Source organism: Parambassis ranga, chromosome 24 (assembly GCF_900634625.1).
Source record: "Parambassis ranga chromosome 24, fParRan2.1, whole genome shotgun sequence".
NCBI classification, from domain to species: Eukaryota; Metazoa; Chordata; class Actinopteri; family Ambassidae; genus Parambassis; species Parambassis ranga.
In genome coordinates this window covers 1,062,272-1,080,486 of record NC_041043.1, presented here as the reverse complement: position 1 = coordinate 1,080,486, position 18,215 = coordinate 1,062,272, and the positions used below count along the sequence as shown (strand labels likewise).

The 18,215-nt window shown below is 42.8% G+C and overlaps 1 protein-coding gene across 1 annotated transcript in view; it reads left to right on the top strand.

Annotated features, from left to right (window-relative positions):
• Positions 1-254: 254 nt before the first annotated feature.
• The window catches only part of LOC114428537 (mitogen-activated protein kinase kinase kinase 5-like), a 49,744-nt gene continuing 31,783 nt past the window's right edge, over positions 255-18,215 (top strand). Inside the window, exons 1-2 of the mRNA XM_028397048.1 lie at positions 255-1,230; positions 15,398-15,537. Coding sequence (XP_028252849.1) covers positions 816-1,230; positions 15,398-15,537 — 555 coding nt within the window. The 5' untranslated portion in view covers positions 255-815. The remainder of the gene's footprint in view (positions 1,231-15,397; positions 15,538-18,215) is intronic.

The following is an 18,215-nucleotide window of genomic DNA, read 5'->3' as shown; positions in this document are numbered from 1 at the left end:
CTCACAGGACTGAAAAATCAATGCAGTCATCACGGAGATTAATGCTCAGAGAAGGGACTTTCCCTTCTCTCATTTTTTATGTTTATCACATCAGCTGATGAATTCGTGATTCATCAATTTGTGACTGAAAAGGCTGTTTTTTAGTGAACTGCTCCTTTTCCTGAAGAACACAACTCCTCATAGTCATCGTGTCCCCGCCCAGCTGAACATGACTCCCACTGCTGTGTCCCCGCCCAGTGCGTGAGTGTGGACGGGGAAGATAACAGTGGAGAAGGGCAGGGTCTTCCCGCACATGAAAGAAGAGTCGATACACGCGCGATGTAGCCTACTTTCTCTTTTGACAGATGACACGCCGATACGCAGATCGAGGCTTTATTTGCGCCTAACCTGGACTCGGCGTGACATTTGTGATTCCTGTGGGCGTTGCTGCGCCGACACCGGCGATGTTGTTCAACTTTGAGAAGTAGCCTGTGTGGATTTGTAGCTAGAGCTGAGACGGAATGCGCGGATTTGGTGGCTTTTTATCTCGTGTTTTCTTCGTGGAACATTGTCGTGACCTCAGCCACTTTGCCGCGGACATCAGGCTGTTTTTTTAACGTGATTTTAACAGCAAACATGCAGCATGATGTGGAGTTACAGCAGCGCTTCTAACAGACTGCGTACCTGTGTAGAAACAAGGCAAGGTTGCACGTCGCGCTTGTGCAGAGGTTCTATGGGTAACCGCCGTGCGTAACGCTGGCTCTCCATGGAGCTCTGGTGGAGAAGCTGCTCATCACAACCCACACTTTAAACAGTGAGAGACACTTGAAGCGAAGATGAGTCAGGACCAAGACGGGATATCGCTACCGGTCCCTTGTTTTGGTGCTTGTCACGGCAGAGAGAGCCTCAGCGGGGAGAATACCAGCAGCAACAGCGGAGCTGTTGGCGGCGGAATCCCTGCAGCCGGGACTTTCTGGCAGGATTCTGTGATAGGAGGCGTCAGTCCGACCCCCGGGAGCTGCCCGATGGAAGGGGGAGGCTTACTGTCCACCGGTAAGTCATGCAAAAGCAGGCCGGTGACGGTGGCCTATGTTGTGAACGGAGAGGCGAGCCAGCAGAGTAACGCGGAGAGCATGGCCCTGCAGTGCCTGAAGGACGCGTGTGAGACGGTGGGCAGCAAGCTGGAGACCGTCAACTTTGGGAAACTGGACTTTGGGGAGACCACTGTGCTGGACAGCTTTTACAACGCTGGTAAGTCGAGTCAACCACCAACTACTCATCCATCAAGTAAACCATATGTGACTGACAACATGAAAGATTGATCATAAGTGTTTGTACAGTTCACATCAAAGTCATAACTCATCCTGCAGATGTGATCAAATTGGGTGATTTGGCCTTTTTACGCCAATCCTCCTCCAGTGATTTCACAGGGTTTAACTATGCTCTCCATTATAATGTTTAAAGGTCTGTGGAGCAGAGTGAGTCTGTCACCCCTGAAGTGTGATTATTTCACCTCCCTGTCAGAGGTCAGAGGTCATAGTAGCTGCTGCATTCTGTTCTCTATTCTTAGAGATAGTTTGCTTGGAAGACAGGTTGCTCCGGGCTGCCCAAACAAAACACACATTGACACACACACAGACACACACACGTTACTGCATGTCAGGGCTTGAACCTGCAGCCTCGAGTCTTTTCCACACCGTAACTACTGGATGTCATGGCAGCAAAACTGACAGCATCATTTGTGGTTGATTTAATTTGCTCCAAAAAAATGTGGAGATCATTGTTAAAGTTTCCCCACACACACAGTTTCCTACTTCTATTGTGCGCTTCCTGTGTTGTGCAGCAGGAGTGTCATGGTTTGAGCCGTGAGGCTGGACTTTCCACTGGAATCTACAGGCAGAGACGCACGCCATGTTCTACCTCTTACTCATACTGCACTGTACATGTAGTTGGCTCGTAATCCTGCTGGAAATGTTCAGTTGCATAATAAGATCTCAGACAGCAGACCTTAGAGGGATTTGGGTAAAATTCAAAACAGCTGTAATGCACAGTTTGCATGTCACTAAGATATTCAGCATTATGATTTGTTGAGCAGATATAAATCTGCACATCATATATGTGGGACAGCTATTTAAAGCCACAAGCCTTTTAGAGAATAGGGCTGTAATCAACCAAAGAAAGTCTTGGTCAACTGAAAGCCTCAAATTCCGACTAAAAATCGACTAATCAAGGGGGGGGTGTACCTGTGTGCGAGTACCCATAAATATTCAGCAAACCACCAGCCGGTACTCTCTGTCTCTAGTGGGTCAGGCTAAACCAAAGTAGTGAAAACAAGGGGGGTGTTCAAAGATTGACTGTTACCTGTGAAATGGGTGTGCAGAAAACCCCCATTAGCACTTGGTACATTCCTCCTGATAAAATTACACGCAAGAAAAAGTCGACCAATCAGAATTTTCAATAAAACTATTATTTCTCCTGCCAATAGCATCTAAAACAAATGACCAAAGAGCACCTTAATGACAGTTATGAGTGAAAATATAGATGCTGTAGATGCTGCTGCATGTGTTTTAGAACCCTTTAATAGGGAGGTTTGGCCATCTATTAAAGAAGTGATGAGGCTTGCAGTAGTGTACATCATCCTCTCTAAAAATGGTAATAATGAAAAGCTTATTAATGGTTGCATTAAACCAATTTTTCTTTATTTTTCCTCACAATATTGATTTTTTGCATTAAGTCATTAACTGAGACAGGGCTAATAAAAATCAATTCGGAGGTTGCACATGTTAGTAAGCATTGATAACTCTAAATATAATTTTTTCGATTCTATTCATTCATGTCTTATATGGCAGATCTGACCCATAAAGTGTTCAAATATTCAAGTATAGTTGTTTTGCAGACACATTGATTACACTGTATTTGTGATGGGCTGATGTTGTCTGATCGATGTCATGGCTATAACATAAGTCATAATAGTTAATTTGTATGGGTGCACTTTATTTAACATGGCCATCTGAAAATCACCCTCAGATTGTGACACAGTAGCTACCCTAAGTGGTCCAAACAAGGACATCAGGTTCACAGTTCCGGGCTCAGTGATGGCTGGCTGATGCAGTCTGATCCCACAGAGGACTCAATGTAAGCACAGTACAGAGGCATGAGACTGGTGTTTTTTAAAAAATTAGACTTAAGTCTAAGACTTAGACTTAGAATTAAACAATTTTCTCAGTCAGTTCCCTGTATATTATTTGCTCTTCCTACTTTGAACAATGTTCTCATACCTCACATGGAAGGGTGGTGGCATTTTCCTAGAAACTGTGGTATCTGTTCAAACACACACTTCTTTATCCTCTTCCTGCACAAGTGTGTAGCAGAGATGAATGCCAGTCAACAACTGCACAAAAAACAATGATGCTGACTGGAAGTGTGTGTGTTCCTTAATTTGAAAAGAGGATTTGTCAGATTCAAATGCAGCCCTTACATGATGCTGCGGACAGACAGGGCAGAGCCTGCCACAAAAGGCAATGTAACTGTCAGAAGTAACAATAAACAAAGTAGATCTATAGAGCCTGTGTAGGTGGGCATCGTTTATAATTTAATGGCAGCAGTCCTGGATTCCAAACAATTCAATGCAACACAGGTGAATGCACCAGCTAACTGAGGCTTTTAGCATCGACTAACTTATTTCAGAAGTCAATGTTTGTAGATGTTTCTAATCTGATCGCATTGATGGAACATCAAGTGAGAGAAGATGAGGGGATTGGATCGATGGTGCTATGTCTGCACAGCAATCATGAAGTACTCAGGTAGAAATTGCTCAGTATGTTCCTAATGACATATGGCTTCAGTCAACTACAGGCCTTTACTAATGGAACATCTGACAGGGCAGATACCTCAGTCAGTGATTGGGTAAACACAACCTGAACTGAGAGCAGCTCAATACAAGTTAATGTTAGACTGATATGCCCTGTTAAATGCAGCAGTCGATGTGAATCAGGGATCAAACTTTTTTGGTCATTGCTGTGGTATGCAGGACTTTGTTTCTGCAGTTGATCATTATGTTACAACACGGTATAATTCATAGGCAGTTCAGTGAGTTTCTGAACTGTTCCTCAAAGCAGCTTTGCCTTAGTGTTTGGTGGCTGTTTTTATCTGGCCAGATTGCCTTTGGTAGTTCCACCAAGACATACATTGTGGTCATCAGGGGGTGAACAGTGACACCATCAACTCTTACACCTTAGCATGTTTATCACCCCTGTGATCAGATTATGTCGGCCCAATGTCCAAATATGTAGTTCTGATCATCTGGTGTAAATGTACCCATAGAAACTACTGAACAACCAAACTACATGATGATCTACTTTGAATTTAATGATCTGATCCTTCATTGATGCAGGGACCAGGCCTCGGGCCCTATAAGGGTAAAGGAGTCATCATAAACTGAGGTGTGGCAGGAGATCCTAACACTCTGCAGATAGTTCAGATGTTAGTTGAGAGGGTGGGTCAAGGGTGGACCAGGACACACTTGCATGCACATTTGCATTAGTGATCCGATCTCAATGCGCCTTTAATCCATGCTAGGTTGATTCATAATGGTACTTTAGAGCAGTCCTTGTGTTAGATATATGTTAGTCCAGGTAGTATAAAATGACCAGGCAAGGTCCTACTATATCCAGGGTCAACTCCGCAGGGGGGCCAGGTGGCAACTTCAGATTGAGATTGTCTCGGGATTCACTGGCATACTCAGCTTTTCAGCTGAGAGGCAATGCTGCTCTGAAATCCCATCAGCTGGCCCTCTGCTAAGTTGTTTATCCTCCGTCCTGTTTACTCTTCATGCTTGACTGCCTCCTAGAGGTCAGAAAGCACAAGGTCAGAGGGAATTTGTCGACTGGCGGCTCTCTGGCGTCTGGGGTAAAAGTACCATCACCTCAGTGGGAGAAGTAAGTTGCAGTGAGTACATGTTTCTTCTTCTCATGCTGGCATTTCACAACAGGAAGCATAGTGTGGACTCACTGTGTGACACATTGTGAAATTCACTGTACAGATTTATGTCAGGAATTAAACTCTCAGACAGGCTGTCAAATGGATATTATGCATGTTCTGGGATCTAACATGCTTACATGCAGGAGCAAAACTAACTTTCAGGACTTGTCAGAGTTCATTTAAGGTGAATGGCAGCAGGAGTGGGTAAAGAAAGTAGCAAAGGGTGACAAGGAACTGAGTCATCTCAGTTTTTGTATCATGGTTAAGACAGGACAAGCAGACCAGTTTCCTCAGTGTGCTGTCATGCGACATGTTCACAATGCAGTATATAATTATATCACCATAACCATGCTGCAGCAGAGGTGTGATACTCATCTGTCTTTACAATTACTCCTCTTACATACACTATGCAGCTACTGTTGCTTCTGTTTTGTTTCACTGTCTGACTTCTAAATACACACCGCAAATGTTAAACAGTAAAGTGGATGCAAATCTGCATGGGTGGCTGTGGGTAAGGAAAAAAAACCATTCTGGGCAACAACATAAAGAGTTTCAGTTTACATGATCAGCTGCATAGTGTGTGTCTGTGTGTGTTTCTGTGTATACACTTATCCCAGTAAGGTAGATGTCTGGTCTCTTGTAGAATCCCAACACACAACATGCAAACAATTCATGAATTGAAGTTGCTTCATATTGTGCTTAGTGGTGGTAAATCCAGATCTTTTTGTGGATTCAGGGTTCCTCTGATTCACTCACTAAACTGATCCGGGTCAGTGAGCCATCTTGGTTGCCTCATGCATAATTGGCCATCAAGGCTTCCACTAATTTCCAACTGTTCACCTTCAGAAGTACTCGGATGACACAGCCATAGTTAGTTGTGTGGAGAACGGATGGGAGGATGAGTATAGAGGCCTTGTGGAGTGTTTTGTCAGGTGGTGTTAAGAGAATCACCTGCAGCTGAACGTGGCCAAGACAAAGCAGATGGTGGTGGACTACCACAGGGAAAAGCCCCCGCCCTCCCCAGTCTGTATCAGTGGGAAAGATGTGGACATAGTCCCATCTTACAAATTCCTGGGGGTCCAACTGGACAATAAACTGGAGTGACACTGAGGCACAAGAAGGGCATGAGCAGACTGTACTTCCTGAGGAGACTCAGGTCCTTCAATGTCTGCAGCAGGATGCTCCACATGTTCTACCAGTCTGTCATGGTGAGCACCATCTTCTTTGCTGTGGTGTGCTGGGGATCAGGCATTAAAGCAAAGGACGCCAACAGACTGGACAAACTCGTCAAAAAGGCAGGGTTTGTTGTTGGCTTTAAGCTCGCCAACCTGGAGGAGGTGGCGAGGGAAAGAGTGCTGACTAAACTGCTGTCAATCATGAACAATCCCTCCGACCCTCTCCACAACACTGTGGACAGACTGAGAAGCAGCTTCAGCAACAGACTCCTGCTGCCCCGCTGCTCTAAGAAACGGTACAGGAACTCATTCCTGCCGTCCACCATCAGACTGTATAACTCCTCTGTGACTGTCAGAGCTGTGCTCACTAACTCGGACTAAAGCATCATCACAGGTGCATTTCAAACTACTCAGTTACATTAACTGTGTGTTACGCTTCTTATCTTCATTGATCTGCTTTATGTGTGTGTATGTACATTTTCTTCTTCTTTTGTTGCTGCTGTGTATGTGCCCAGACCTTAGTCAGAATTAAATAAATAAATATATGTATTTATATATGACTGTAAATATACTGTATAATTATGTATTTATTTCAAAATTTGTTCTTCAGACACCACATTTATGTATCTCACGGCATTATTTTTAAACAACTTGGCCGAGTATAGGTAAAAGATCGTTTATTAGGTCAAACAGTAGCTCACACTTTTCATGGATATTCCTGGAAATACCAAGAAATTATCCACCATGATTTTTTTTTTTGTGTGTGTGATGATTTTACCGTTTCTTATCTGTAGCCCACTTCTCAGGTTTTCCAGGTGTATATTTGCACTCGTTTTTTTTGCCCAGTGCAGCTGCCTCATAGTGCAGCTGCACTGGGTTCCTCATTCCTATCAGGGGAAGTAAGAGTGATTAGGTTAAAACATTGTTTGCTTGTCATTAATACGAATCCCCATTGTTTCAAAAGAATTCTGTTTCATTGAAATACAAGCAGGAAGTACATTAAATATTAGGAAAGGTTAAGAAACCCTTTATTTGTCCCACTTTTTGGGAAATTGCATATGCATGTCAGGGCAGCATGTGTTGCGGCACAGGTTTCTCCCAGTGTGTTTGTTCACATTCTGTTCTCAGCTATTTTCTTCCCCTCGGGGCTATGGCATAACAGATTGTAAAATCTCTCAGTGTGTGAAAAAGCAACAAAAGTGGAGCAGAGGTAAAGAGTCTGCCAGGAGGAGCGGTGTGCAGGGCTGGCAGGTCGGCCTCATTTCCTCCATCATGGTGCTTTCTGGGCCGTTTCTTTCAAAGCAGACTTGTGGCTAAAAATAAAGGGAGCATTTATCTCTCTGCTGGGCAGGGCATCAGAACTACTGAATAACCATTGTGTAGTATTTCCCATACAATCCTGTGGTAGAGCATTTGTAGACAGAAATGCTCAGCTGAAGGACTGTAAGCCCCCTTTTTTCCCATTCCCAGGGTTATATTTTTGGTCTGTATTTGGCCCCACGTATTTTATCACAGATAGAGACAAGCATGCATTTGGGCTATTTGTGTACAGTTCAAAATCACTGATTATTGTTTTGGTTTGTGTTTTTATGCAAAGAAAAATAAAAGCAACGCGTCGTTTCGCATGGGTAGTAAAGACTCCCTGAGGGACCAACATGCAGCGCCTTGTCTTTACCTGGAACTGTGGCCTGACTAGTTTTGAGTCCTAGGAAACTGTTATAAGAGTAGACGCCTTGCAGCAGACTGATCCGAATTACCTGTTGTAGGAGGACACACAAAGCTGGGCATACGCTGTATAATGTTAAAAAAAATGTTTTCTACTGTACAAGTAGATCATCTTCAATGAGTCAGATTTTGTGCCAGATTTTGAAAGTAAACACACGCCCCTTGCTCTCAGAGCTCACCCCGAAGCCAAGCCTCCCAATCACATGGACGCGCATTGCCTGAAGACAAGTCTGTGACTTCGGCCATCATGCACGTACCTCTCTGGTGCGCGCAGAGCAGGAAGAGAGTGACAATCAGCCAATACTCCACGCAGGGTCATCCCAGAGGATTGGCTGATGTTTTTAGCATTTTATAGCTTCCACAGATGATTAATATTCTTCGTTTTAATGCGAAACTGTCTAACTAATTGGTTGCTATCGGATTGTAAAGAGAAGTTACACTAATTTAACAAACAAACAACAGTGTATCAGAATGAAATCTCCTACCCTACCTTTAATAATGCTAATAAATAAGGCAGCCAAACAGTAGCAGCTGGTAAATACCAACTACCGGTATCTTGACTTGACAGGAAGAAGAGGAAACCTCAAACCACTAACCTGCTCTCCATATTTGTATCTTGTCATATTTGAGCACAGATTGTGTCTTGTTGCCGTGACGCTTTTAGAATCTATCAAAGCTACCAAGCTAGCTAAACAATTTGCATCCGCGTAGATGATACTTCCGTATTTGTGTGAAAATGAGGGCATAATAAGGTAGCTATATGGGGTTAATTTTGGACAACTTGTACCACAACAATTACAGATACAAATCAGTATGAAATACATAACCAAAAGTGGAAAAGGCTAATTAAATTATAAAAAGATGTAATCGTGCACAAGTAAGACTACTTGTTCGCCTACCTCAGTTCTTTTACTGCTCTACCTCTTTGCTTGTATTTGGATCAAACAGGAGTTAGGCAGACATACATGCTACCATCATGGTGACAGGTGGAGACTCCAAAAACTGTAAGTGACCTCACAGAGTGAGGTGACATGATGATTGGTCCAAACAAACGGCCCGGCAAGACCTAGGCAGCATGTGATCTTGCAACTCAAAAGAATCCAGCTGCTTAACAAGGTTGCTTTTAATAATTCCTTATAGCTTGGGAAGGTGATTGCTGGTTACTATCACATTAGATCAGAATCAGGTCTGCTAACACAAGAAGAATAATTTCAGTAGAAGTCATTATAATGTTTCCAGTTATTATATAGTAAAAGTCTGACATTGTCACAATGGTAACCCAGCAGGAACTCCACATTTAAGTCTATAGTCCACAGCAGCCTGCATATCACAGCAATGAATCATCATTAGTAGCATGGGTTTAAGAGCCAAAAATCATGTAGCTGCCCTAACAGGCATACACAACCACCCTCCTCCCTGCTGTTCCTGGAAATCTGGCAGAGGATTTGGACTTTATGCTCTTGAAGGTTGCTTTTTTTAGGGAGAGGAAAAAGACCTCTTGAGTGTGGGAAATAATTTCCAGTGGAGCTTGGGGACAGTAATTCAACTGTCTCCCTCCTGTCCTCTATGTGTGCCGAGCTCCAGGGAAAAAACTCTTTCTGCACTCTGCTCCACTAACAGCACCAGCCTCATTCCCTCCTTCTTTATTAGAGATAAAGGGGGGGAAATGCACACTGATGGCTTCACTCACAGCATTTCCTCACTGAGTTGCCATGGTTACAACATCTTATGTGTAGCTGTTATGTAATTGATTGTAACAAGTGCTTTATTCACCTACTGTACTGCTGGAGTCAAATGGGGCCATCGCTATAAAACTGCAGGTCTACACAGCTGGCACTTGACTGACCATTGTGTACAACTGCTCACTGATGTAACCACAAGGACTTTTAGCATTTCCATGCAATGACAATTTCACAAATAGGAAGTGCTGTTAGGCCAAAGTGAGAGTACAAACTAACACATGCAAACAATTTATGCTTCACTTTCCCAGTCAGATGAAGCAGATTGTACAGTATACTGCTGTAATCCTCTGACAAGGGAACAGCTGTGGTGTACTGGAAATAACATGGAGGAAAGCAATAAAGTATTTATCAGCAAAGTTAAACAAGATACAAGGATTCCTCCTGTTCTACATCGATAAACACGCAGCTTGCAGAAGTAACTGGGTCTTTAAAAAGATACCAGCACTGTACATTCAACTTAGATTGGTGTGTGCATAGGGGGAAGTCTAAGGCAGGGAGAGCACATACTTCTCTGTGTATATGAGAAAATATATTTCCCCACCTGCCCATGTGCATATAAAGAAGCCTAAGGCAGTGAGAGCACAATATTCCATGAGAATATGTGAAAAGCCTAAGATTTGGCAGTACAACTCAATACCCCAACAAGTGCGTATGTGTAAAAGTTCAAGGAGGGTAGAGCACAGTGTGAATGCCTAGAAAGTCTAATGTAGAGAAAACACAATTCCCATCCTTCATGTGCAATTGTGGAATGCTTAAGGTGGGGAGAACACAATGCATTCACCTTACGTACATGAAAAACCTAAGGAGGGCACATTTTGTTATGTAAATAAGTGGGGGGCCATAGGTCGGGAGAACACATCGTCTAACACTAACATATGCATAGAAAGACAAGGGGACCAACAGCAAGGTGTCATCCTAGGCTGTAAGAGCTTGTAAGTAGTGCAAGGGAGTCATTATTCTGAAAATAATTAGCATATTTCTGCTAACGCTAACGACTCCAAATTCTGTTAAGTCATCATGCTACATATTATCATGTATCATGTTCTGCATTGCAGTGCAGTCAGAAATCAGACAACACACGAGTGATCATGAAGTTGTTTTGTATTATGCATATATGCATATTCCACTGCATATAAAGCTGAAGGGATGTATAGTGGGGTGTCTCAGCGTTGTTTATAGCTGATGGCAGTTTGTAGCGACTGTTTACATTCTCCACATCCCACACTCATTAAAATAGATTTCTTTGTGTCCAAATGTATTTGGCTGTGGGCACAGTGGAGACTTTGCATTGCTGAAATAATCCATATCCACTTGAACAGTCTCCAGTGCCATTTAGACCCTGCTGTGATTGTAATATTGAGCAGATACCCCCTTCCAAAAAGAGCATGTGGAACTGGTGGCGGCTCTCAGTGGAGGGCTGAGAAGGATCTATAAAGAGGAGGCAAAAGACATGCAGGATGGTCTCCAGTGTATTCATGCAGCTCACCACTCACTCAGCTGCTCATCACCTCCCTTTTCTTCCCCCCCTCAGAGGCCCCGCAGGGCCTAAGGAACCTGCAGCAGCAGGCCCAGTGCTGCTCAAAGTGTGAGAGAGTATTGAATTATTTTCCCTCCTCTGCTTTGAGCTGTAGGCGAAGGAATCGGTTTAGTTTTTGGTCAACAGCAGCAGGTCCAGCCGTAGGAGGTGCAGCAGGATTATCAGGACATCACTATGCATGTTTCACTCCAATTTATCTTATCTTTCCCTGCTGTAGACACACGTTGGTTTATTAGCTATTTACAAGAAACACCAATCAATGTGCGCATGTGATCGTGTGATGGCCTGTGACTCAAGTCTCTCTGCCGCTGTCTCTCATGCTGCCTTCTGTCAACACTATGTTGGCAGGTCCGCTCTTACACTGGCATAAACTCAGCTTTGGTAAGCAATCACGACATGAGACTGCTCTCCAGAATCAGTCAGAGACTTCCAGTGTACACATGATGGTTTCCATTTCTCTGCTGTTTGTCTGCATGAAATCAAATTCATCATCTTGAATGTGGCAGATTATACATTATAAAGCTGCTCGCAGGATTCATTTTTGCTGTTTTTTAGCATTTTATTCAACCTGCAGAGCAATTTCTTCTTTGATGTGTTTACAGTTTCACATGCTTATTATCTACAAAGTAGTAGTAGTAGACCTTGTAAATGTGATTGCAGCAGGTCTACATGTTCAATAAATATTAAAGGACCTTGACTTTTGAAACATAAGACATTAGCATTCCATATAATTACCAGGCACACTGTGCAGCATGTGCCATGATTATAAGGTGCTATAATGTATGAAAAAAAATGCTGAAGCATATTGAAACATGCTGAAGTGCAAAAACTGCAGTTCCTCTAATGGCCACCTGAGTGTGGCTCCAACAGTGAGTCAACAGTGGAGTCATTCCATGTTAAAATGAACTGTTTTTACAAATACATTTATTTGTAAAAACACTTTAGGCTCTATAACGATCAGTTTCTCCATGTGGAGCTGGGGTTCAGCTACCCTCATATAGAGCAGACCAATTTTTATTCGCTTTGAAATGTTATTTTTTGCTGTATAAATGTATATGGATTTACCGTAGACCTGTCCATGGTGTACCCAAACTCTCACCCGTAGATAGCTGGGATAGGCTCCACCCCCTGTGACCCTGCACTGCAGGACAAAATGTGGGGCAGATGATGGATGGATGGATGGATGGATGGATTTATTGTGACTCAATGTGCTGGACACAGCTGAGAAAATGTGTGATTTGGTCTGAAAGGCTGCCACTGCATGCAGCTTCTGTTGTTTGTTGTTATGAGAGCAGGCTGAAATATACACTCCACGCTGATGCTAGTCGAGTGTTGTCAGCCCCCGATGGGCTTTATTGTGAGCACAAAGCACTTGTGTGAACTGATTGCTCGTCTCATCTTACAATCTTTCATTTTTTTCCTTCATATTTGCACCAAGTTGGCTGAGCTCCTTCCTCACCACCTTTATTAGACCTGCCTTGTGACACAGCAGCAAACATTTTTCACGGCTCAGACAAGCAGGTGAGGTTTCCAAGCAGAGCAGTACAAAACTGTTTTTTCTTTCTTTTTTTCTGCCGAATACAGCTGAGCTGTTGCTCTTAATGGCGCCTTTGCATTAAAATCTGTTTCAGATGTAATATTGATGGGGTCTGCTGCCAGCAGAGAAATGTGATAAGCTTATCTTTTATTCATCAGACAACCTGTGCTGTCTGATGCTGATGGGAGCAGTGAGTGTGATTAAAAAGTTGCTAGACAAAACAAGATAGATGTTTGCCTTTAAAAAAAAACATTGGTCTGGCAATTTATCTTTTATAATATGACTCTTTTTTGTATAATTTTATCAGGTCATTTGTTACTTCGTTACCTCTTATATTGTCACTGACATCAGAACTTCCGGAGTCAGACACTGTTGCAGTGCAGGAATAATCCAGCAGCCAACCAGGATGATAATCTGCTGGATAGCCCATGCAATCTTACCTTACTGCAGGTCCAGGTCTCCATTTGTAAGTGTTGCCTGATGCATTTGGTGAGGGAGGGAATGGCTCTCTGGTTAATCCTGCTCTCCAGAGGTTATCACTTACATTTTTTGATTACCTGTTTGCACTAGTGATACACTGATCTAATATTAATATCAGATATTGGCCTCAATATTAACTACTTAGCTAGATCAGGTATCCAATAATGGGGCCAATCTAGTTGTGTCAACTCTGTTTGTGTTACATGCTACTTCATGCATCAGAGTCATGTGGAGCATACCGGTGGACTTGACTCACAAGGAACACATAGAGTGAGTCAGATTTATTGAGGTATTTAATGACATTACAACATCTCTAAAGGAAATGATATCAGTTTGGTATCCGGTATTGCTCAATAGGCAAAGCCCTAGGCAGCCCTTTGATTGGTCTGCCTATGACATATACAGTTCTGTTAAGTCATCATGCTACATATTATCATGTATCATGTTCTGCGTTGCAGTGCAGTCAGAAATCAGACAACACATGAGTGATCATGAAGTTATTTTGTGTTATGCATATATGCATATTCCACTGCATATAAAGCTGAAGGGATGTATAGTGGGGTGTCTCAGCGTTGTTTATAGCTGATGGCAGTTTGTAGCGACTGTTTACATTCTCCTTATGAGCCTTATGAGCGTATGTTTGCCAATACGTGCTGTTTAAAAAGTTGTGCCTCCTATAGGAAGACATATTTTATTTCCAAACAAAATGTAGTACCAGTATCAGCCCCAAAAATCCAATATCAGTCAGGCAGTTGTAGACACCAGTATTACTTTGTAATAGGGATCTCTGCAACATAACTACTATTTATTACTGTTAAGGCATGAATATTTGTTCTGAGAATTTTGTCAATGACTCCAGTCTGGATCTGATCACCTTAAGACCACAGCTATGACTCGAGTATCTGTTGCTGCTGTAAACCGTAGATGCTGTAATGGTGGTAACATTACATCTATTTTGCAGTTGTCAGACTTTCTGAGAAACACAATTTTCAGCTCCTCTTCAAAAAGCGAACAACCCATCATCTGAGTGTACGCTGACATCAACTGAAGACGACTGACTGAATGTTTCGGTGGTTTTTCAGCTCTAATGGGCAGCAGGCTTGAAACGGCCCATTAGAAGGTAAAAGATTGGGTCAGCAGGGTCAGAGCATATCTGCACCTCCCAGAATCTGTGTAATGTGTTTGTTGACACAGAGAGGTGGATAGTTGGAAACAGATGAAAAAGCAGGGCACGGCCTTTATCTCTGTGACTCTCTGTTATTGCTGGAACACGGCCATCAGGTCATCAGGTGATTTGTTTTTGTTGTTATCAGCAGCTGGAGGACCACCGTCCTCCACACTCCAGTGTTTTTTGGTGTTCCATGCCAAACACAATGTCATCTAACAGCATGAACAGCCCTCTAGTCAATGAAGTCTTTGGTAAAAGTCCACTAGCAAAACAGAGCAGCCTGAAGCCCTGCTGCCCTGAGTGACTGTTAGCAATATTTACTCCTCCTTGACCTATTGATCCTGACCTGTCCGGTTTGGGTTCAGCTGACATCAATGAGGTTATTGAGTGTATTTGTATTCACTGTCATCCTTATTAATGGGATTCATTGAAGACTTCTGAATTAGCTCCACTTGTATGTCTCACATGAGAATCTATAGCTATACGGACAGGCTGAGCATCGCCTTCTTCTTACACACTTCATTACACGCTTATTGGCAGTTTTCACTGTAAAATCAATAAAAACAGGCAAGTGGTGGCTGTAATTAAAAGCAGACACGTGGAGCTTTGACATAATGCAGGCTTTAAACACATGAGTGTTTTATTGATATATTGACTTTGTCAAATGATCATGAGAGACTGTTTATATACAAGCAGGGTTTAATGTATAGAAAGATGGAGTAGAGCTCAGACGGGTGGTCCTGTAAACCAGCAGGCACTGCTCATTCAAACCTTAAATTATTCATAATTATATACTATAAACAGATGAGCTATATGCTTCTGGTACCAGCCTGTAAACATGTTTGTTTCTGCTGTAAGGTTTTAAAAAGGAACATCTAAGGGGTTGGACTCACTTTTAAAAGCAGCCTCGAGTGGCCGTTCGATGAACTGCATGTCTGCTACCAGTAACGGAACTTCCATTATTTTTCTGGGGACATTTTTTTTTATATATTTTGTTTAGCTGAGTGATTGCTCTGTCTTCTTAAGTTATAACCCTGTCAACCTGCTCCATTGATGCCTTTATTTCATTCTCAGACATCGCCGTGGTAGAGATGACAGACGCCTTCCGCCAGCCCTCACTTTTCTATCACCTGGGGGTCAGAGAGAGCTTCAGCATGGCCAACAACATCATCCTGTACTGCGACACTAACTCCGACTCCCTGCAGTCCCTGCAGGTAAGCCGTCATCAAGCCGGCGGAAACCGGGACACTCTGACCCCTCATCACTTTAGCAACAATCCAAACAATCACAAAGGTGCTGATTAAAGACTATATTTAGGAGGGGGCTGGGAGGAAATGTAATTTGATGGCAGCAGCACATAAAAGCATTGGTAATAAGACTTAAGGAAATGCAATTCTGCTTTTATGACTAAAAGTGTCTTCCTTGATTGATTTGCATTTTTTTCTCTCAGTGGTGGTTTGGCTCCTTCTTCTCAGGGATTACAGTGTCCAATACAGTGATGGTCTTTTTCACTTTAATGTAGTGTTTTTAGGTGAACCTTTTAGCCTCTATAAAGGATATTTTCATTTTAGTCTGGATTATTTCTTTGCTGAGAAGTTTCTAAACAAAATATAATAATATGAAGTGGGCCTTCAACAGAGTAACCAGGCAACCAGTTTATTTGTGTTTAAAAAAGACATTTTGGAACAGGGCCTAGAGGCCAGTGGGGGAACTGCAGTTTTTGACACTTAGGCTTCATTTCTCAGCCCCAGATAGACGACAAATTAGAGGGAAACTCGGGTAGTGTCAGGGAAGGGAGTCGGTTACCTGTTTTTTACAGGTTTGCAATAAAAACAGCATGTGTCAGCATGTTAGAACAAGTGTCAGTTCTTTAGCTCCTGTGTGTCAGACAAGGCTAAAAAAGCAGCTGTGACTTAACAGCAGAGGAACACTGAGGCCTTTCTTTTACGTCGCGTGGTGAAGAGAAGCTGCACAGCCAACCTACAGTAATGCTCAAAGGGCAGTTTGAACGTGCACTCTTTGATGCTCTGATGTAAGCTCACAGGAGTTTCCCCTCCCTGTGGTGTGGCACGGTGCCTACCCGTCTGGCATAGTCGGTGGGCTTGCTGCTCCTCCTCACCCAGCCTGACAAGAACGTTTGTCTCCGGTGGTTTCCTTCTGATCTTTATAAGACTGTGAAATTGTTTAAAAATTCAATATAGGAGCTCGATTATTAAAAAAATGCACCTTAAAAAGCCTTAGTGTTCCTCCCTTTGTTTCTGTAAAATAATACACGAGCATGCTAAAGATCTTTTATACTTTTCATTTCCTCTTTTGAGTTAAACACAGCAGCATGAAAAAGACTATTGATTGGACACATTCTGAAGGTCATCACAGCACTTACATTCTGTAATATGATATTGATGCTTTGCATGCACACATTATTGCCATGTATTCCTCAGGGGGAAAGTAACACTGTGCCATATTATGTTGTAGCAGTATAAGGATATTTCTTTTGTGCTATAAGAGATCTGTACTCTGTGTAAAGGGACAGTTCACCCTAAAACCAAAAATATATATATCAGAGCTTTATAATGACACCAGTACTTAGGTACTTAGGGTGTAAAACTTAACAAAGCATACATTTAATGTTGATGAAGATTCTCAGTCATCCAGGTCATAATACGTAGAGAAGATTGAAGCAAGGCGTCTGGACTTGTAGAGTTTTCTTGAAGACGTTTCACTGCTCCTCCAAGCAGCTTCATCAGTTCTGTTTGGTGTTGGCCTTTCTTCTGTGGAGTGGTTGTTTAGTTTCTCCAATGTACAGATCAGAGCATTCCTCACTGCACTGGACTGCATATATCACATTGCTGTGTTTCTCCCTGGGAGTCTTATCCTTCGGGTGAACCAGTTTCTGTCTCAGTGTTATCATTGGTTTGAAATGGACCGGGATGTCATGGTTGTTGAAGATCCTGTGGAGTTTCTCTGATACTCCTGACACATATGAAATGGAGATGTTTCTCTTCCGTTGGTTGTTGTCCTTTTTGTGGCTTTTTTTGTGCCCACTTGGGGTAGCCACATGTTTGCAGGGCCTTCCTGATGTGGTGTTGCTCCTTCTTCTCCCCCTCTGAGCTGGTTGGTACAGTTTGTGCTCTGTGCTGCAGGGTCCTGATGAGTCACTCTGTGAAGAAGCCACCCCCCAGTCTTTACATTTTTTTCAGTGTTATGTTATTCAACAAGGACTTATTTTGGAGAGAGAAACAACCTTGAGTTGTGTTGCCGTGCCTACACCCTGGACAAAGGCATTACATCTCTGTCTCGTCTGTACACAGCTCCATCCCATTTGTTCAGAAAGGCCTTGAAGATCAGAGCTAACATTCATGCATTTATTATAGGTCAATTTGTTGCAATTTGACTGGCTGGCCACATGGCACAAAGAAATGTTGTGTAATGACACTTAAGGGGGCAAAGTGTAAGATGATTTCCATTCGATTTTCTTTCACCTGTCCCTTTCTATGGTGACCAGTGCACCAAACACACAAAACCAATTGAAAGCCCCTTAAATTTTATTTAAAGCTGTTGATGCTACTATCAAAGTCTGTCCGCAGATACTTCCTTGATGTCTCCTCATCTGTGACGCCTGCACATAACAACCACTCCTGCTGCCGGCTCCCTGTCCTCCTCCTCCCTGAAAAACAAAGCACAGAGCACAAATGATAAATGAGAGTGGGTTTATTTCTATGACTGCACTCACATGAACACATGATCCTCCTGGTCTGATCATATGCCATTTACACAGAACATGGGTACCATGGCCATTCATGTCCCTGTATACATGATCACATCAACAGTATCCAGGTTTTTTATCATGTACCCCAGAGAACGTTCAGAATCCTGGATGCAGCATTATGCT